At 49.4% G+C, this 20,874-nt stretch overlaps 1 protein-coding gene across 1 annotated transcript; it reads right to left on the minus strand.

Annotated features, from left to right (window-relative positions):
• Positions 1 to 741: 741 nt before the first annotated feature.
• STK25 (serine/threonine kinase 25) lies at positions 742 to 15,527 on the minus strand. The gene is made up of 12 exons (XM_015871078.2): positions 15,398 to 15,527; positions 15,240 to 15,304; positions 11,089 to 11,319; positions 9,736 to 9,792; positions 8,529 to 8,637; positions 7,254 to 7,411; positions 6,821 to 7,006; positions 6,488 to 6,633; positions 5,906 to 6,020; positions 5,547 to 5,618; positions 3,455 to 3,591; positions 742 to 2,941 (listed from the first exon to the last, which is right to left on the minus strand). The coding sequence occupies exons 2-12, from the start codon at positions 15,267 to 15,269 to the stop codon at positions 2,902 to 2,904; spliced, it is 1,281 nt and encodes a 426-aa protein (XP_015726564.1). The 5' UTR covers positions 15,270 to 15,304; positions 15,398 to 15,527; the 3' UTR covers positions 742 to 2,901.
• Positions 15,528 to 20,874: the final 5,347 nt, after the last annotated feature.

A 20,874-nucleotide genomic window follows, 5' to 3' on the forward strand; every position in this document is an offset into this window, starting at 1 on the left:
AGCTGTCACAGTTGGTTGCTTCCACTGGACTGAAATAAGGCAAACGCTGTCGAATGCTGCTGGATGTGGTTTTTGAGGGGCTCTAGGTATCCTGCTTTTATTTTGGTGCTTGGGTAGTAGAAAAAGGGGCCTATGAGTTGGTGTAGTGAAAGAAAAAGGGAAGTGCTGCATGTTGTGTGGACAGAGGATTGCTGAGATCCCTGGGGAACATGGGAAGTACAGAGGCTGACCTGTGTGTGCTCCAGGACTTTAGGTTATGTGCTACAGTGCTTTGGGGGCTGGGGGCAGGTGGGGGCTTTGAGTGAGGTTTCCCAGACTGCTCACGTGGCATTTGCATTATGCAGAGGACAGGTGACTGCAGATCCACCTCTTCACTGTCACCATTGCGATGACCTTCGTCCCGTGTAATTTAAATGTACTTAATTTATTAGTGTCTTCATTTTTAACAATTAACTGTTGTAGGTGAACACGTGTGGATTGACTGAGTATGTTATAACCAGTTGAGTTATGTCGTGGAAGTAAACAGCATCTTGGTGTAAAATGATTTCAGCCTCTTCTTCCTGCCAGGTGCAGTGGAGCACTGCACGTGTGCTGTGAAGGGTTTAATGGGGAGCCTGGCTCGCTGGGCACTGCTAGGAGCAGCACAGGGCAGGAGGATGCAGGGAAGGACCAAGCACCAGGCAAAGAAACCACAGCTTGAACAAATGCTTTTGACCTGGTAATAAGAAGTGACACCCCACCTCATTCCTTTTGTTCCTTTATTGAAAGTGGCAGATCCCTTTCAATGCTCTTAAAAACTAAAACAGTTGTTGCTTCGAATACTGGACAAAGTCTGTAGGGATTGTTTCCTTTAAAAATTTTACTCATTACACTGCAGTGCATTTGAGTAATAACACAAGGTACCTCACTGACACAACTCGCTACTGTCATGAACAGCGATTTTAAAGCAGCAGGAGCCCTTTCTGCTGGACTGCAGCCTCTGCCTTCAACTCAGTAACTTTTGTGTCTGTACATTAACAGCTCCTCCTCCTGATGGGGAAAAATGGGTTTGTTGTGTTCCTCTTAAGGACGGGCTCCGAGGCTGCTCACCCAGAGAAACACCGCCCTGCAGCAGCTCCAACGCGATGAAGCAGCAGCACCTTTTCTCTACCAGATGAGATCAGTGTGTGCTGAGCCCGTATTTATCCATCAGAGAGGAACAGGAAAGGAGCCACATAAGCTAAAGTGAACACCACACATGGGGATGGGGGAACAAATGCTCCTTTTGAGCTCCTTTAAACCCAGCACTTACAACCTGCAGCTCTGAATCAAAGTACCAAAACCCAACCTTTACCACTAACACTGCCTATCTATCTCTCCTTTAAAAAACGCTGAACAGCCGCAGCTTTTGTTCTCAGTGGCTTTGGGGTGAGCCACATCATTCACACAAACATTCAGACAGAAAGATCTGGATATCTAAGGTCTTGCTGACTTAATGGGAATATCTTTACAATTAGTGAGCAGATTGCTAAGCAACCGGCTATCAGAAGTTATTATCCTAAGTCTATTCTTCTAGACCTCGACAGTATTGATTATATCAACCTCAATTAAAAAGTAGCTTTATAAACTAGTACTATACAGGAAGCAAAGCTCGTTGGGATGGCCCTGCCAGAGCACCTTTAAGCAGGCACTGAAGTCGTGGATGTTTCAGTCTCTGCCAGCAACCACCACCCCAGCCTGACAGGTAGAGCAGAGCCCTGGCTCCAGCCAATTCCCAGCTCAGGCAGAAAGAAGAGCCAGAAGGTTCAATTAAGAAGATGGAGAAAGAGGCATAGAGTGGTTTTGGAAACTCCCACCCACAGCACACGGATGCCACAGCTGCCAGCCATCCCACCTTCACCTTTCTGCAGAGGAGAGGCATTTTGCCCCAGGATCTGCTGCTCAGTGCTGACCTGCCCTTGGAAGAACTGAAGCCCTCAGTATTGGCCATGGGCTGCTGTGCTCCCTCTCCTCTCTCCCTTCTTTTTAATCCTTCTGTGAGGTTTGGCATGTGCAGCCATCCACTGAGCTCAGAGGTGAGGCCTGCCCAAAGCTGAGCACCAAACCTTCAGCTGCGGAAAGCACCAGGGAAAGAAACCCCAGCTGCTCCAAACCCCAGCATGCCAAACATAACCACCGGCCCCTCCCAGCCCCTGGAGACCCAAGGCAAGTTCTGCTGTTGCCTGCATCACATGAACCAACGCCTAATGCAAAACGATGTCCCAGAGCCAAAAAAGCAGCAGTCAGCAAACCCATCCTCCCATGGAACAAGCTAGGGAAGAGCAGCAGCAGCCTACTTGTTTTACTTTGCCTGCTGCTGGAGTCTAAAGCTTTTCTTTACGAGTGTGTGAAGGAGTTGAAAAAATCCTCCGGAACATCCAAGGAGCTGTTCTAACTTTCCCAGAGGCTGTAGTGCACGTAGAGAGCTTGCAAACATACCTGCACTCACACATTACAGCTCACAAACACTTCTGTAGGAAGGGTGGGAGGCTGAACCCATCAGGCTCACCTTTGAAACACACACAGCCCATTAGAGGAGAGTCCCCCCCCTTCTCCAGCAGGCAGCCATTTACCAGTGGGAATCAAACCAAGCCAAAATGGATACATCCATAGGGAAACAATTAAAAACCGCATTGATTACATTGTAAAAACAATTAGACCACCCATCCAGGGTTCTGTAAAAGGTCTAAATTGTACTTGCATTGCAAACCTCACCCTGGGTCATCATGGAAACACGTGTAATGTGGAGGCTCTGAAATGTCCTGGAGTCCGTAACACAATGTTATATCCAACAGCAGACAGTGGTCTGGATTAGAGATGTAGTTCTTATGAAGCTGGAAAAAATCCTTCCCCCTCTCAGAACAGCAGCAGGGAATGTATTCATCAGCGGGCAGAGGTCAGGTGGTTCCGACTGTGTGAAAACCTTCAAGAAAGAACGTGGAGAAACAGGTCACTGCTGCCACATAACAACCTCACCTGCAGGAGGCATGCACAGCCCAACCAGCACCATGTGGGCAGTGGTGAGGCTGCCTCTGTTTGCTGACCCTGTCATCCAAGGTATGTTTGTGAGCATCCCCCTACTCAGCTGGGGGATAAAACCTTTGAGAGCATCACCAGGACATATCTGGTAACCTCTGTGCAGCAGCCAGAGTGCTCTTCTGCCATGATTTTAGATGATGTCTGTATGAACAGACCCACAGCATGCTTGCTTGAAAGCTGTGATGACTTGGCAACAAGGCCTTAAGGAGAGCCAGTGTTCTCAGTCCATCATATCCAAGGCTACATATTTTTGCCTACTTAACAGCATCCTGTTGCCTCTGCTGTCTGGACTGCTCAGCACCACACCTGACCGTAGCTATAGAGCATAACAGCAGTGCAATTTGCTGCCAGCTCTGCCCTGCTGGCACCCACCTTTGCCCCGAGGACCCTCACTCACCTCTGTACCCGCTCCACCATGTGTGCTATCAGTTTGTCAGAGATGCCAGGGCATGACTCCTCCGCCAGGCTGAAGGCGTTCTCCAGCTCCTCCATAGCTCCCACGTTGCCTCCGGTTTGCTTGTGCTTATCTTTAAGCTGCAACCCAGGAATAGCATGTTAGCTCCTTAGCTCACTGCAGGGAGCGCCTGTCAAGCAGTGCAGACATCAAGTCCCTGTCCCTTGCAGGAAGACTCCAGGAGGGCACCCACATCCTTCAAAACAGCCTTTTTTGTAGGTCAGGAAGATGGGAATGCAAGGTCTGGATTTCAGGCTTTTCTCCAGGTAATAACAGCAATTGAATTCCTTACAGAACAGGCTCTTATGTGCAGCTAAATGTCCTAAATGATACTAGTGCTGGATCGATAGCCCTGAAAAAACACTGGTGTATCTGAACTGGTACAGTCACTTTGCTGCTGGGGACAGCCTGGCAGCCAGTCAAACACCAAAGGCTTCTGAACAGGCAGTGATGAAGATCCCAGTTGTTAATCTGAAATGGCTACGCCTTCATCATTCAGTTACATCACAGAAACCTCGACACGCTGCTGATGCTGAGCCTGAAGCAGTCTGCCACTGGAAATGCAAGGTCACATTCTCTGTAAGTTTCCCACCATACCCATGTAAGCAGCTCACGCTGCAGCTCCTTCCGTGGCACACACCAGGATGCAGCGTGCTAGGCAAAAATCAACCCCGTTTGTAGAACAAGAAGTACCTGCCAGCTAACCCCTGTCTGGCTCAATTAGGCTATGCCAATTAAGGAGCTTTACATAAACCCCATTGCTCTTTGCCTGCAGTTGCACTATCAGCCCTCCTGACTGCTGGAGGTCACCTTTCCTCCCCGGCCCAGAAAGCAGGACAGCACAAACGGTTTGACGTTACCTGATCAAAGACTGCCTGCTTTGGAGGCAAGAGGAGACACAAGCTGTCCCACAGGGAAGCTGCCCACCCAGTGCCACGCTCTGACGCACGGCTGCAGCCCTTCAGCTGGTGTGTGTGGGCTGTGTTACATCAGCGCCCTGTGCTGCAGAGCAGCTTTCTGAAGGTTAGCAGGTGGCAGAGAGCTGTGCTGCACTACACCATCCAGCCTGGCTCTTATTCTGGCTTGGCCCTCCAGGCCTGAATACTGAGCAGCAAGTCTGGGGCAAAGGAGCCAAAGCAGAAATGGAAGGCCAAGACGTCACCTCCTATCTGATATCAGCACAGTGGTGCTGCTAAAGAGAAGCCCACAGGTGCACTCAGTGGTTTGAAGAGCTCACAGCTCTTCCCAGAAGGCTGCTAAACAGACAGGACTGAGAAATGGTTAGCAATATGCTGCACAACAAGCAGTACCTTCTGCTTCACGTGCTGATTTCTGCAGTCAGGCACAGTGGACTATGGAAAAGGCCAGTCAGCACAATCCATAGAGTCATTAGGATTGGAACAGACATCTGAGATCTAGTCTGTCAGCTCCCCGTTTCCCAAGCAGTGCTGTCCCGAGGATGGAATGCCTGCTTTCCTGAACAGCCTCTGCTTTTTGTCCTAAAGCAGTAAGTCCTCTTTCCACATAAAACTCTTTTCCCAAGTCTAGTGCAAAGTCCAGAGACCATCTTTGAGAAAGCAGAGCCCTGGAACAGCATCAGGATATAGAAAAGAGCAAGTCCTCAGGAGCAGCAAAAGGTCTCTGTGACTGGCTCCCCAACAGAAGGCATCCTGGATCCCGGCACACAGCATCTATATAAGGTATTTCTTACTAAGAACCCCCCATTTCTGCTCTCCTGCTGGGAACAGCAGCTAAAGGTCACTGCCAGAGGGCTCCATTATGATCATCTTCCTCTTTCCTTCCCTTAAAACATCACCCACTCAGAAAGCCAATTACGGACATTATCCCGTCAATAACTGTAGCTTTTACTGCACCTCCACATCCTCACCCAGAACACAAGGTAACAAAATAGTGAACTTTCCAACTCATTTTCCTTGTCCGTCTATGACAGGCGATGCAGTAGGTCACCCCTTAGCTTTGGTACCTTAGCAACAGAAGATGGCCCAGTAGTTGGCAGAGCCAAGGTCCTACTCACCTCCCCAAAGACTGGGTGGACAAGTGTGGAGAGACACTGTGACCGTGGCTGTCTCTTGATGGGCTCAGAAGGCTAGAAAACAAGGAAAAAAGATTCGAGCACAGGCAGAGGCTCCCCAGATACACATGCTGCAAAGCTTTTGTTAATTTCACTGCACCTCAATGGCAGTCCCCTCACCAGGTCTCAGGAAAACTACAGCTTATGTTACCATAAGGCCATGGAGAAAAGCTCTGGGGCACCAGCCTCGATACTGGACTAAAGCAAACTATAGACAGAACTGGCATGATTGGCAGCTTCACCAAGCCCCATGAGATGGTGTTAGCTTAGCTCGCTTCTAAAGGAACAGATGGCAACCAGACCTTCTGGGAACCGTGAAGTGCCATTCCTTTGTGCAGCTTGCCCAAGGAGTTGGGACGAATAGTTGGTGGGAATGTCCAGATTGGGCCCTGGTCTCCATCCTCTGTGTCTCCATCACTGCCAACGAAAAGGGGGAGGAGGTCAGCACAAAGCTTCAGCTCCAGTTTTATCTATGCACTGTTGTAGTCACAAGCTCTCCCCCACACAAACACAAATATACAAGTATTGCCACAGTTATAAAGCCTGAAGCTCTTTGAAAGTAGATATATAGTTGAATGCACATAAAATAAAGGCGAGAGCCTTGTTTCACTACATCAGATGTTTCTCCTTACTACTTTTGGTTCCTTACACTCAGGAGGTGTAGAGGTTCCACGGATAAGACTAGACTACCAGGCTCCACTGAAGCAGGAGGAGGTACAAGCCTGTTTGTTCAGGCAGCAGTCACTCCCACAAAAGCAGATGCTCACATGTTTGCCTGGCTATGATATGATCTCCAACCCAGGTGGGGAAAAGGACCTCAGTTGCCTGCACCTGGGGTACGTGTGGCATAGGAGGGGCATCCTCCATGTGCAATGTGTACATACATGTCAGAATCACCGGAACTTGAATCTTCTCCATGGCCCTCTGACTTCCAGCGCTTGAATCTGTCAATCAACTCCATTAGGAATGAGGTTTTCTTGGTGTAGCGTGTGATGAATTTGTGCTTTAGCAACTCTTTAGCTGTTGGCCTCTGGAATAAATAAGGCAAGCTGCATCTGACCATGTCTGTACAATAAAAATGCAAGTGTACCTACCACCTTCAATGCTTGCCAGTCTGCAAGCTCAGTACTGCTTTTTCTTCAGCAGAGAGCAAGTATTGCCCTACAAGGGCATTACAGATACTCTACCCAAAGGCAGAGGTGGACAGCAATACTCACAAATCTAGGATCCTTATTGAGGCAGGCTTCCACAAACTCCTTGAAGGGTTTGCTGTGGTGACCTTCAAGTGTTGGAGGATTATTTTTGGGGATCAGGAAGAGAACCCTCATAGGATGGAGGTCAGAATTTGGAGGCTCTCCCTTTGCTAATTCAATGGCTGTAATTCCAAGGGACCATATGTCTGCCTAAGAGAGGAGCAAAGATCAGTGGCTAAAAAGCAGCAAGGAGCAATTCTGCAACACGGAAGCATGCAGGGCTGATGAGCAGCTGAAGGGCTCATCATGTATGATCACAGAGTGCTTCACAACTAACAGACAAACTTCTACAGACCCTGAACGACAGGAAAGTACACTACAAGCAGCGTTTCCAGTCCCTGTATTAACCCTACCGCTACCTGCAGCAGCATCAAGTAATCCTCCTGCTGTAGCTCACCTTGAAGTCATAAGCAGACTGTTTGATGACCTCTGGTGCCATCCAGAACGGAGTCCCTACAAAGGTGTTCCTCTTGATTTGTGTATCTGTCAGTTGCCCAGCCACTCCAAAGTCAGCCAGTTTCACATCTCCTTGTTCCGAAAGCAGCACATTGGCAGCTGTTGACACAAATAAGCATTAAGTCCACTACTTCCTGAGTCATCTGCAACCCACACAGGACTGAACACTGGGATGTCCCACAACATTCCCCCCCCCCCCTTCCCCCATCCTTTGCCTCCATGTAAACCTCAGTTTGGATTCCTGGTATCAGCCTCATCCCCATGCTCAGACCTCTGCTGGGTAACACAGAATACTTCTGTGGTATTAACAAGGAGTAGATGTGAAGGGCCACACAATTACTACATGTGATTCCTGGACACACAAATGAGAGGCACTTGGCCCAAGGTACCTCAAATGAACTTTACTTTTTTTCCCTCACCCTTCAGCAGCATTCAGTCCAAGTTAAACAGCAGATACCTGAAAGCAGCTCACTCATCCTGGCCTTGTACCACTTCCCACTCACTCAGCTTTAAGAAAGCAGCACTGCTCAGGCTCTGGAGAGGGAGGTGTGCTGTAGGACTGCAGAGCCAGCAGCTAGAGAAACTTGCAGTGTCACGTACACAACAAAATCCTTTCTGTGTCTCCCTGCATGAGGTTTCCTCATTCCACTCATTCACATGCCCTCCCGCTGAGGGTCAGGCAGTGAGCATCCAGCATTGCCCTCTCTCTGTCCTTTGATGCTCTGCTCCTGATGTTACTCTCCTTTGAGAGGCAGGTGCCAGATCTCTCTGCACTGCACAGGGCCAGCAGCCACAACAATCAGGACAATAGGACACATGCAGCCCTGACTTTCCCAGGCTATGAACCCTGCCTGAGGACACCACCACAGTAAGTCTTCATCACGATAACCAGCATGCACATGCCTTGGCATCATCAGAAAAGCAAATAGCCAGACCTAATATCAGCCAGCTGATATTTGAGCACGCCATTCATTGACTCCTTCACTTTAATACCCTGTGTCCATCCAAACTACAAGTGTCAGACAAGAGCTACAGATCCTTACTGTTGCACTACACCCTGAAGACAACAAAAACATCAGCTGCAATAAAATGAGAAGTACCAGATTCAGAAACAAGCAACCTAACAAGAAATGTAACACTAAGAAATAGTCTTGGAAACCTCTCAGATTTGTTCTGCATCATCCTCCTGAATTTACGTTTGAAGTATTGCTCCTACCTTTGATGTCCCTGTGGATCTTCCTCTCAGAGTGCAGGTAATCCAAGCCCTTTAGGATTTCCCTCAGGATAGTAGCTATGTACGTCTCTTCCAAGGGCCCTGGCTTTAGCTGAAAAAGGGCAGGAAGACAACTTAAAGAGTGAGTGATGCTTGCATTTTCAAGCCTCTCCATCTGTTACTTGGAAACCTTTGTCAAGCAGACCATACTCAGCAGGAAGCACTGCCTGCACACAGCCCGGTGCACATCTTATTCTATAAGCAGAATGCCAGACTTTGCACCTGGCTACATGACATGGAAAATCTTTGGAGGCTTTTCTGTTAGTCTAGTAAAGGCTTCCCAGACAAACAGCAGGATACTCATCTCTTGCTCTCACTTGGAAATACACTGGTGAACAGAACACCTTATCTGCTTCTGTGGATTAAGCCTCTTTGCCAGCAGGCAGGAGCTGAATTTCAGCCATCATAACATCAGTGAGAACTTCTGCCTTCTGGCTGTGGAGTGCCAGGGTACTGTATCACAACTTTGCTCCCTCTAATCAGTTCTCCTCTAAACAAGCCCTGCCTTCTGCTGTTGATTACAGGTCCCCCTGCTGCACCCTTCCTCCAACTCAGTGCAGGCTCAGCAGTTTTCACTATATGACCTTCGTTCCTTCTGGAAGAACAGGCTTAATAGTCCCAAAGAGAAAAACAGAATCCTGTGAAAGAACACAGCACAGCAGAACTTTTTTTGTGTGTTTACTATCATTAGTGTTCCCCTGAAGTCTGAGGCAGCTTGTTAGACACGATCAGTATTATTAACACACCTGTAAATCCCAACTGTAGGCCAGGCCAGGTCCCTGCCAAGCCTGATGTCATGCAAGCACTGAACCACAAACTCCTGGCAGGCACAAGACTTCAGTTAGGTGAGCTGTGGATTTATGTTGCTCAAGAACAACTTACTGCTGTCAAATTTCATTTCACTGTTTTTTTCCACTGTAAAGCAGCAGAACACCCTGGAGAATTCTGTTTCAACAGCTGAGCTCCATGCAAACATTTCCTCTGTCCTGGGATATGCATAACCAGCACATCCGCCCTGCACTGCCTACCCTTCAGGCACAGGGCTGTCAAAAAGACGTCACACATCAAGCCAGCATCTGCCTTATGGGCATTTCACAAATCAAAACTTCAGCCAAGATATGTCAGGGCCCAGAGCTTACCACACACTTACCAAATCCAAGGCTGAACCTCCTCCCAGGTACTCCATGATTATCCACAGCTTGGTGCCCTGCAAGTAACAGCACAGTCCAAGAGCAAAGACAGCATTAAGACCAGGCAGACAAGCAGAACACTTGAGGTAAACAGCCCCTGTACACAACACAAGGAATGTTGCCTGCCGTGGCTCTCAAGAGGCAAAAGAGGACCTGCTCCTGCCCCCAGCATTTCTTTGTCTTCAGTTCTGCTTAAGCAAGCTTAGTAACACTACAGGCACCAGACTGCAGGGAGATAAGCATATTGTCAGGCTGGAGCCATTCAGCATCACTCCAACAGATCTAGCACATTTTGCCAATGACAGGGGAGCTTTGCAGCCTTTGATCACACTAACAGGATTCCAGTTTGAAGGGTATGGTCAGCAAGGCACTTACTTTCTCCCTAGAGAAGATATTTCCAGACTGAGGAGATAAACAGCTGGTCCACAAAACTACAGCTTTCATGGTGGTTTTGGCAGAATGCTGAGAAAATGCATTATCGACTGTGAAAAATATGCAAGGAATAATCGGGATCCAAAGAGCTCAAGGACTGCTGTGCCATACAGCCAGTGTTAAACATGCCTCCAGCAGCTGCCATCACCATTAGGAACTTCTACTGGGGGTTCCTGAACCTGTTTTCAGGGGGAACAACATCACCTCGTTGCTGCACCACTCCTTCAAAGACTCAGACCCTGTTCTTTTCATTATTTCTTCAACCCTTCAGTACTTCCTTCCCTGCTCCTGTTCCCTTATAAGGTAGGGAGTGTGGTAAGAAAGCTCCAGACCTTGATATGTGTAAGTGCTGCCCCACACCTGCCTGCTAGCTTGCAGTGGAAATGAAACAGGCTTGAAGGTTTCAAGCCATCCACTGGAAGCATCCAGTGCTCCGGTGGAAATATCACAATCACAAGATCAAGACAGGCTCCTATTCTTTTCAGAGATAGCTTGGATCCTTCTACAAACATAAAGCCCTCAGTGCTACTACCTTAGAACTGTGGTATTTCCATAAAGCATTCCACAAATTTCCTTTTGAGGATGCTCAGATAGAGGAGGGATCTGCCTTTTCAGTGAGGAGTTTGCTCTTCACTCAAGTACCCTGCTCTTGGGGCCGCACCAGGAACCTCATTTCCACATGCAAGTGTCTTGAAGACCAGCCTCATATGAAAACTACACACACACAGTGGGCAGAGCCACTGCTGCTCCTGCTGCCACACTGACTCGATGCCCGTGGACTGGGACCTGAGTGCTGTTTGCCATCACCAGCTGCGGGTCCTGCAGAAGCCCAACCCAGTCCCCAAACTGCTGGCAAGAGAATTACCATGGCCTTGTCCTACCTTCAAGTAGGAGCCATAATACCGGGTGATGTAGGGACTGTCACACTGGCTGAGCACCGTAATCTCCTGCTGAATGTCCTCGATTTCATCCTCAGCCTCCTCCAGATCAATAATCTTGATAGCAACCACCTCCTTGGTGCGGTTGTCGATCCCTTTATACACTTCACCGAATGATCCTTTGCCAATCCGCTCCAGCTTGGTGAACAGTTCCTCAGGATCCACCCTGGAGTGCTAAAGGAGAAAGGAAATAAGGCAAAAGTCAGCAAGTCCCACAGCAGCCTGCAGAGCACCGTGCATATCAGAACTGTTTGCCTTGCATCTTCTATCTACACATCTGCTGTGTTGTTGAATTCACCTGAAGCCCACAGGCCCTCCATGGTCTCCATGGGCTCAAAAACGTATCACAGAACATGTCTAAGATAAGAGCTGAAGCAGACTTTTACATGGGGTCTGTGCCCCCTGCAGATCACAGCTGGGGAGGAACAAGAGAGAGGCCAGAAAGGAGAATGTCAGCAGGATCCATTCCTAAGGCAGCAGCTCCTTTGGGACCAGACTGATGTGGCATGCAGCTCAATTACAGGCACCAAACTGGGGCCAAATGAGCTTCATGAGCAAGGATGCATCCATACCTGAATGAAAGGAAGGTGAGGTGTATCACAACCAGACTCTGAAGGCTGGGATGAGAAAATGGGCACAAGTCAGAGGCAATCAGAAGTTCACAAAGATGTTTCCCTTCTCACATTCAAATATTTGACTGATTTGAACCGATTTTCACCTTCCCTACTTGTTTGGAGGGCAACACACTCCAGCAATGCAAACACCAATTGCCATCAGCTGCCTTTACCGTAGCCTGGATTTCAGGCAGACCCAGCCCTGATGGAGCCTCGCATCTCTCAGAAGGTCAGAGCAACAGAGGGAGGAACAACAACAACAAGCACAAGAGAAGGAGGAAGAATCATGCTCTGATGCTCTTTCATTCAGTTCAGCTGCACACCAGGAGGGCCTGCTCTGCTTCATGCTATTAAAGGGCTCTTTGTGATTCATTTTTCTACCTTAAAAAATAAGGTCTAGTTTAAACAAAAGAGAAAAAAATATATATATATGGAAAATACAGCTTGACCTACAGGAAGCAAACAGTGGTTACAGGGAGTTCTCCACACCCAGAACTTCTCAGTCTCACCTCACATGTCACCCAGAGGGACCACTCCCATGCGAGGACCTTGAGCTGGGCAGATTTTATCTGAGCACAAGGCAGGGTGTTTGTGCATCTAACACCAGGTTTAGCAGCATCCCTGGGTGCTGCTTACTGATTAACCAAGCAGTCATTACACGTTGCCTGCCTTCTGCACCCAGCATGTTGCTGTAGGGAGTAAGCTTCACAGTCAGCTCACTCAACAGGATTTCCATGTGCAATCCAGTCCAAGATACAGATAGATAACCAAATATCCTTCTGCATCCATGGCAACACCCAAACAGGCTGTATTTGAACAAATGCACTGGGAACAGACTGGAGGGGATAGGCAGTGAGGATATGAGCTGGAGATACATAACACAGATTGGAGAGAGTGAAGGGAAGGAAGATCTGAGCATGAGAAGTGCCAGGAACCAGCACAAGAACAACAGCTGTGGTACAGAATGAACAGCCTGGCTACATGCAGTTCCCACCTGTTGGCCACTTCAGCAGGATGGGGCAGCAAAGTGGCCCAGGCCTCACCTGCAGTGCTGGAGAAACACCACTCATCCCAACAGCCACTAAGGAGAGAAAAAGAACCATCTCTGGGCAGCAAGCCTGCAAGGAAACCCCCCTGTCCTCCTACCTGGATCATTTTTCTATGAGAAAAGAAAGGACAAGGTATGAGCTACTGCTTCCTTCTCAGCCCTGTGCAGCACATCAAGGAATTGGGGATGTAACTCTCCAATGGGACATCAAACAGAAGAGCACTGGCTGCTGCAGGCAGCTTTTGGGACAGCCAGCAGTTTGTGTTGCAGGCTCTGTCATCACAGGCAGCTTCCTGAAGAAGCGTCTATACTTTGAGGTAGCTGTATCATGCTTTCTGAGGAACAAAGCAGCTCAGGCAAGGGTGGTAGAGGAGACAGACCATGACAAGAACAAGGCTGCCTACAGGAACAACAGAACTGGGAACACAGCTGGATTCAGAGCTTTAAAGACTGCAGTGCAAATACATCATCGAGAGGGTAGAGCACCCAACAAAGGCCCACTGTGCTGTATGTACACAGCAAAGGTCAACCAAGAGAAGAGAGTACCTAGCTGGCCTAGGCAGAGGCACTGAGATAAAGCAGCTTAGGGATCTGCCTAAGGTAATCCGGCACATGGGCAATAGATAAGGAACCAGAGACAAGTGAAGGCCCTTACATTCCAATCCAAGTCGTATGTCTCTTTATTTTTACAGCACCTCCTCACCACTGCTTAAAACTTGGCTAACAGAATGTATGGAAACTGTCGAGTCCCAGCCTGAACCATTGATTGAGCACCTGGGCAAAGGACCTGGCCAGCCCTGGATGCACAGGTGAAGGCAATGCAGCAGTGAGACTAGAAGGGGTACAGCCTGGCTGCATCTCTCTTAGACCCCATTTAAGGGCTGACTGCCTCTGGGGAAGGATCTTTTTCTGGAGGTCTCTCCTTGGTGAAGCTTTCCTCTGCAAACTGAGACTCTTCTGATCCAGGTGAGCAATCTTCTTTCTTTCCTTTGTAGCACCTCTCTGTTGTGCCAGCCCTTCCATCATCATCACACATTTGATGTAATGCCTTTCCCATTGCACCGATCTAATTGCTACACAGAACTTCAGGCCAATTCCTGCTGCTCTTCCAAGAAGCCTCAATTAAACAGATTATGAGGTGCCACCGAGGATTCCAGAAGAGACTCAAGGAAGGGATAGATAACACATACTGCTTTCCTATTTTAGCACTGGAGTTATCACAGTATGACAAACTCTGATAAAACACCTGACATCTGCCTAATGTACAGATTAGATAACCAGAACTTTGATAGCTTCTATTATTGAATGCTGCCTAAAAACAAAGCTCTACTCAGAGCAAGACACTGCACCAACAGAGCTCAGCTCCCTGCCTTGAGCAGGCAGTATCCTTCTTCATTCCTTCGTTTCTCTCCCTGCAGCGTGACTCATTCAGGCACTAAATTTGCATTCAATTCCACCAGTACTTTGAGGAAACGGTGTGTGTGAAAGGCAGCATGCAAAGCAAAGATGCACTGCAAATCAATTTTAAACCAGGAAAGGTTTGGAGGAAGCATCACCTCAAACCACTGAAGTACACCTAGAAGCATAAAATACTCTGGTCAGCCTGGTCTGGTGGTTGGTGACTCTGCCTGTGGAAGGGAGGTTGAAACTGGATGATCATTATGGTCCTTTTTAACCCAGGCCATTCTGTGATGCTATGGCTCTGGGGGGACCTGAGAGTGGCCTTTCAGTACCTGAAGCAGGGCTGTAAGAAGGAAGGACACAGACTCTGCCTGCTGTGATAGGATGAGGGAAAGCGGTCCCAAACTAAGAGGAAAGACTCAAGCTGGATATTGATAATGAAGTTTTTTACAGTAGGGGTGGTGAAGCGTTGGCACAGGTTGCCCAGATTGGTGGTGGTGCCCCATGTCTGCAAACACCCAAGGTCAGGATGGACGGGGCTCTGAGCACCTGATGGAGCTGTATGTGTCCCTGCTCGGTGCAGGGTGTTAGAGCAGATGGCCATCAAGTGTCTCCTCTATGACTCTATATAAAGAAAAGCACCCAGATTTCTCCCTAGGGATCAGCACAATGCACTGACACCTGCCAACCATCACACATACCCACAGCCAAGCCCAGAAGAAAGCCGATCCGAGCTGATACCATTCTGTGCTCCAGCTTTTAGCCCTGAGTCATGACATCACCTCGTGCCATCACAACAGCGGGATGTACCTACAGCCCCTGAGGCCTCACACGGCATCACACGGGATGGAGGAGACCTTACGACGGTGACACCGACCGGCAGCACTGAGGCTACAGAGCCCGGTGTCCATTGCGGTTTGCCGTGCAGCAGAGCGGCCCCATATGAAGGCCGTGGGCAGCAGCCAGCAGCAAACAAAGCGGGGATCGATGTGCAGCGGGGAGATGGGAGCTGTGCACGGGGCGGCCCTTACCTGGCTGCCGAAGTCCCTCAGGTGCGCCATGCTGGATCCGTGGGGCCGCGCTCCTCGGCGTTCAGCTGCGGGAGACAACACGGCGGCTCTGCCCGGTCCCGTCTCGCCCCGCCATCCCCGCTCCGCCCCTTGTTGTCCCCCCTTCCCCCAGCCCCCACCTACGGCCCTGGTTCCCCCCGCGCAGCGCCGTGCGCCGCCATGCCGACAACAGCCGCCCCGGGACACCGAGCTCGGCCGCGCCGCCGGGAGGAAGCGGGAGGGGAGGCCGCGCCGCGATGCCTGCTGGGAGATGTAGTTCTAGCCCCGCCCAGAGATACAATGGGGCCGCCCCTACGGACTGCATGTCCCGGCGGGCTGTGCGCGGGGCGGAAGGAGGGGCCGAGGGAAGGGGAGGTGCGGGCTACAGCTCCCACGTGCGGCGGGTGTCGGGGAGCGGCGATAGGGGTCGGTGATGGGGGTCGGTGCTTGTGACGGCTGCCTTTAGGGTAAGCCATAATGAACGGCCCTGCCCGGCTAATGGCCGCCTCCGGGAGCGGTCAGGGCTGCCGGGTGGGTCTATGAACACGGACCCGCTTTGGGTTGTTTTGTCGCTGCCACCAGGTGGCAACCGCGGATCGCAGCGCTGAGCCCCGCGCGGCCCCGTGGGGATGCACGGTAACAGCTCGGCCCCAATGGCAGCTGGAGCATTGAGCACAGCCGTGCGATGAGCTGCCCACAGTAGTGGGAGACAGAGCTCCAAACCGAAGTGCTCGTCCCTTCGGTGCAAGGCATTGGGCTGATGGGCTGCACTCCACCTGGTAGGCATGAAGTCACCGCTGTGTGATGGCAGCCATAAGCTGCTCCGGGCCTTAAACCTTGTCCTTGCATCTCCTACAAGGATCAGCTTTAAAGGGAACCTGTCCCTGCCAAAAAGAACACACTGAGTGCTGCAGAAGCCCATTTGCTCCTATGGTTCCCCTTCCAGAGCCTTTAGGTGTATAGAAGCTGCATCAGGCTGCTAGAGCTCCAGCACTCTTGTTCCTGCCTGCAGACTATAACTACAAGGCTCAGTGTTGCGAGACTCTCTTTCCCTGCTGATATCATGGCTCTTAAGACTCTTTTGAGTGTTCAGCAAAGAAAAGGGCCTTTATCTCCCAATTCTGCTGCTGAAGTGGAATAAGCAGGAGTGGCTCTTGCAGCTGTGAAGCTCCGTGTGGAGCTGACTCCTGGGTTGGCTCAGCATCTTTTCCCTCCCAGTGACTAATCCTCAAATTAAGCCAGGCTCCTTCCAAGCTGAGAGCACAGAGCGCTTGTTCTTCCAAACCATGTTCCTGTGCAGCAGCAGAAAACAGCTGATGAAGCTGAATCTTAAACCCTCGCAGACGTCTGTGCTCTGCTTAGGCAGGAATGGATACAGCTGATGGATCTGCAGGGATACTTTGCCTTCCCAGCTGGTCTCTTCTCACTGCCCTGATAACAGGAGACCCCAGGGTGCCCCTGCTTAAACAGGGTGAATGACAGGAGCCGGTGATGAGGGTGAGCTGCACATCAGCCAGCACCTGGGGATAGAGCTGGCACTCACTGAGCACTCAGAGAGACAGCCTTGTCTGGAGCCACAGCACAGCTATGGAAATTAGCACGTCTAGTCTTTGAAATAGAACAAAGTGCTCTGCTGGAATCAACAGCGTGGCATCCTGCTTTCACTCCCTACCTGCATCTAAACTGGAGGGTGTGGAGGAATCCATTTGGAGCTGTTCACTGCGGGAAATGAGAAGAAAGAGATGGCAACATGCAGAATCAGGAAAGGAATGTGCTATAATTGCCTGCCATTGGCTGTGCAGATGGGCCAGCCAGGGGCAGAGTGCTCAGCTCTAATTGTGATTGAACCACACTATACTCAGAAATCTTTGCAGTCCAGATGACAGCCTCACTCATTCTCCTGAGATGCTTCTGACCTCTTCCGAGTTCAGGGTTTCCTCTGTGAGACCTTCATGCTTTTCATGCCATTAGACTAAAATATCACGCTACGTGGAAGTGATTACTTGGAGATACACACTCTGAGAAAAGAGCTCTCGTGGTGCATATCCGAGACCCTTTGTGCAAGGGAAACCCAGCAGTCCATGCTTTGTTAAGGAAAGATTCCTCTTGTATTTATCCAGACACATTTTTAAACAGAAAGATGCACAGAATGAATCGTTTCAGGACATCGTTTCTCAGATGAGGATTTGGGGAAGGCTTTTGTGTCTTGTGTGATAAGAAGCTGCAAAGCTACTTACTCCTTTATGCATCTTTCTGATGTGGGGCTTGATGCCAACGTTGAAACTCTGTCCTTTGCTGGACCAGAAGAACCATTGGCAGCACTATGACATTAATTTCTGCAAGACTAAGTGATAATTCAGGCAAATTAGTGAATAGGTCTCACACTGCAGTGGCCTGATCTCTCTCATTGCTCCTTCTAGAAATGAAATTCTTCAATCCCAAGCATATATTTCTCCTATTAAAAACACTGGGCATGTGGCAGTGCTGGCAAGAAACGTGGCAGTGTGTTGGTTCTGTCCTGCTCTGTGGTTATCAGGACACAAGAAACCAGACCTTGGATATAGAGGTGCCTTAGGAACGTGCAAGAGAAGCTTGTACGGATGCTGTGCAGGTCCGCACGAAGCTGTTTTCTCTCTCCAAACTGAAGGTAAACATTTCCCACTTCTTTAAAATCAAGAAGCTCTGCCTGTTGAATGACTCACACCGAACATCAACCCTGTGTTGTCACTGCTGGTAGAGGGGCACCTCTGTCCCTTAAACCACAGATGTTCAACAGGAAGCATGCAGGGCTGCACAGAGCCTGTCAGCCTGTCTGCGGCGGCCGCTGAGAGCAGTGGGAAGCCACGCAACTGGCTGTGCTCCCTCTTGGGGCAGGTACACACAGCTTGCTGCTCTCTGATACAATTCAATGTGTGACCTGACTGTCCTGGCTGCTTTCAAATCCTCTTCACCATGAGGGATGATGTTAAGCAACACTGCCCCTCCTGCAGTACAAACAACCATTCACTTGCAGCTTCTTGGGCATGGCTGATGGGTTGGTGATGGGACTTGGTGATCTTGGTGGTCTTTTCCAACCTTAGTGATTCTATAGTTCTATCCTGAAGTATTTTGGGGCCTGAAGGTCCCTCTGCTCACTTTAGCAGAAAGCAGTGACATCAACAAGGTACCTCCCTCCCCCAGAACTGCAGTTTTACGTATTTCTTCTTCATTCCTTGGAAATGCTTCCCCTAATTCTGGTTTAACTGATTGACCTCGTGTACTGCAGACTTCAGGTTTGAGCTGGCTGTGGTTCTGGGACCATGGAAAAGGCCATTGGTGTCAGAAGCTGCTTATTCATTTCAGCAGTTGACTCAGTTCAGTAGCTGCATCAAACGTGTTCTTTTTCCTTTGCTTTGTTTTGTCTCAGGTGCTTCGTGAATTCTAACAGCCTTTTCATGTTTGCTCTTTTAATTTAGCACGTCAAGACATCATTTGTTTCTCTTTATCTCTAATTGCATTTGGATCACTCTTTGGTGGGGTGTGGGGATACACCAAGTGACACAAAGCATGAATAACCTAAGCAGAACATGGCATGCTTAGCACCCATGATACATTCAGATTTCTCAATTGTTTCTGCTATAGAATTGCTTTAGTACATCATTTTCCTCCTTTGTATAGCCAAGAGGGGAAACGTAGCACTGAGCTGTGCTTACTTGCAAGCAAACAGGTCTTAATTCCTGCGAGTTGCTGAGGCTCACCCTGCCCGAGAAATGAATGCAAAAACAGATTAAAATCAGTGACCTCAAACGAGATTTCCTGCTTGCTGATTCTGAAATACGATTAAAATTGACTCCAATTGCTTTGTCTGAAGTGGGCCCACCCTGAGCATCATTAGCAGTGACTCTGAGCACCTGGCCAGCAGTTTGCTGGCATTCCAACACACAGTGATGGGAGCTGATCCATGGCAGCACTCAGGGGGGTGGCTCAGGAACAGCAGAAGCTCTTGCTTTCATGCTGTGGAGGCCACTGAAAGTAGTGCTGGGACTCTCAAAATTATCTTCAAGTTTCCCTCCTTGACTTTCAGAATCAGGTAAATGCTCCAGCTCAAAGCTTTCCAAGTCCAAGTAAGGAAAATGCTGGAGTTCAAAGCCAACAGATGTAAGCTAACCTTGCTTTGGGCACTCGCCCTTCTGGTAGAAGGAGGGGTGACTGTCCTGGCTGTTCTCCAAAGCTGATCAGGATGGCTCAGTCTCAGGTACAAGAAGTTTCTTACAGTCTCTTTTCTTTGTTTTTGTTCATTAAGTCTCTCCCATCACAACTTGTGAAAGCTGTAATCATTGGAGCACTGGGAAAGCTGTACTTGGTGAGCTGTCTCTGTTCTTGCACAAGGCTCTGGTGATTACCTCCTGGCAGCATCCATCTGCCTTGTGCAATGCACTGGGCAGTTCCAAATCACTGCAGCTGCACTTGTGTATGCAGAGGCGACAGTAGGGCTGCAGCTTCATGGACACTTGTCTGATGGCAAAGCTGAAAGGGTTTCCTTCTGCTTCCCTGCCCAGCTTTAGAGGCTGTGTCTTTCCAAAAGTCAGCAAGGGCTTAAGTTAAAAGCAGAGCTGCGTCTTGAGCGTGCAGAAATACTCTGGGGCATGTTTAGGGCATGCAGATGCGTGCAGAGCAGACTCCCTCCTTGCTGCCAGCTCCAGCAATCCATTTGCCTGTGTAGGACATGGCTGTGCCCCAGCACGTGTCTCCAGGCTGCACATCAATGCGTCAGAGCTCATAAATGCTGCTGAGCCACTGTGGCACCCATCTGGGCTCCTGAGATATCAGGGTCAGTGCAGGCAGAGGCGCTCACCTGCCTTTGCCTGTCTGCACTTGAGAGCATCCCTGCATGGAGGTGGGACCTGCTTCCCATCCTGGGCAGCGACTGGTCGCTGCAGTGAGGCCAAGGCTCATCCTCTGCCCTTGTACCTTAGAGACTGAGAGGGGAGAGTCCGCTTTGCTCTCTTGGGGATGTTGACTTCATCCAGTGCTTTCTGCTTTTTCTGTTTTAGTGGTATAGTACGTAAATAGGTTGTTTGTGTCTTTTGAAGCACAGCTAGGAGCTGCTCTTTTGCTATGGCTTGATACCTGAGTGGCAATGGTTGTGATCTTAGGAAATCAGATTCGAGAATAAGGGGGGAGATGATGAGGATTCAGCTCATAGCACTGCTTAGTAGCAGGAAGTTCATGCCAGTTTCCCATCAGTGGGGTTGTACCCCACTCCTGGAGTACAGCATATCTTTGTATATATGTATCAATACGTATGTATATAGGCGTATTTATAACAGGAGAGTTGTGCCTACAAACACCAGTGATGAGCATGACAGCTAAGAGAAGAGAACATTGGTGTTAATGATAAGCTGTCAGATCCCTAAGTAGTGGATTGCTTACTAATCCTGATGAGTGTAAACCACCAGACCTGTGTCTTTGAAGGTGAACCGTCTGGAGGCTGTGGAAGGTAACATTCCATACGACACAGCCCCTTTGTTCTGCTATAGGACACACAGCACTGCAAGATGCTGCTCAGGGCAATCCATTACACAGAGTAATGCAAATACCTGCCTGGGTTCCATGAGGCTCTGAACAGAGCGCTTCA

Source organism: Coturnix japonica, chromosome 9 (assembly GCF_001577835.2).
Source record: "Coturnix japonica isolate 7356 chromosome 9, Coturnix japonica 2.1, whole genome shotgun sequence".
Classification (NCBI taxonomy): Eukaryota; Metazoa; Chordata; class Aves; order Galliformes; family Phasianidae; genus Coturnix; species Coturnix japonica.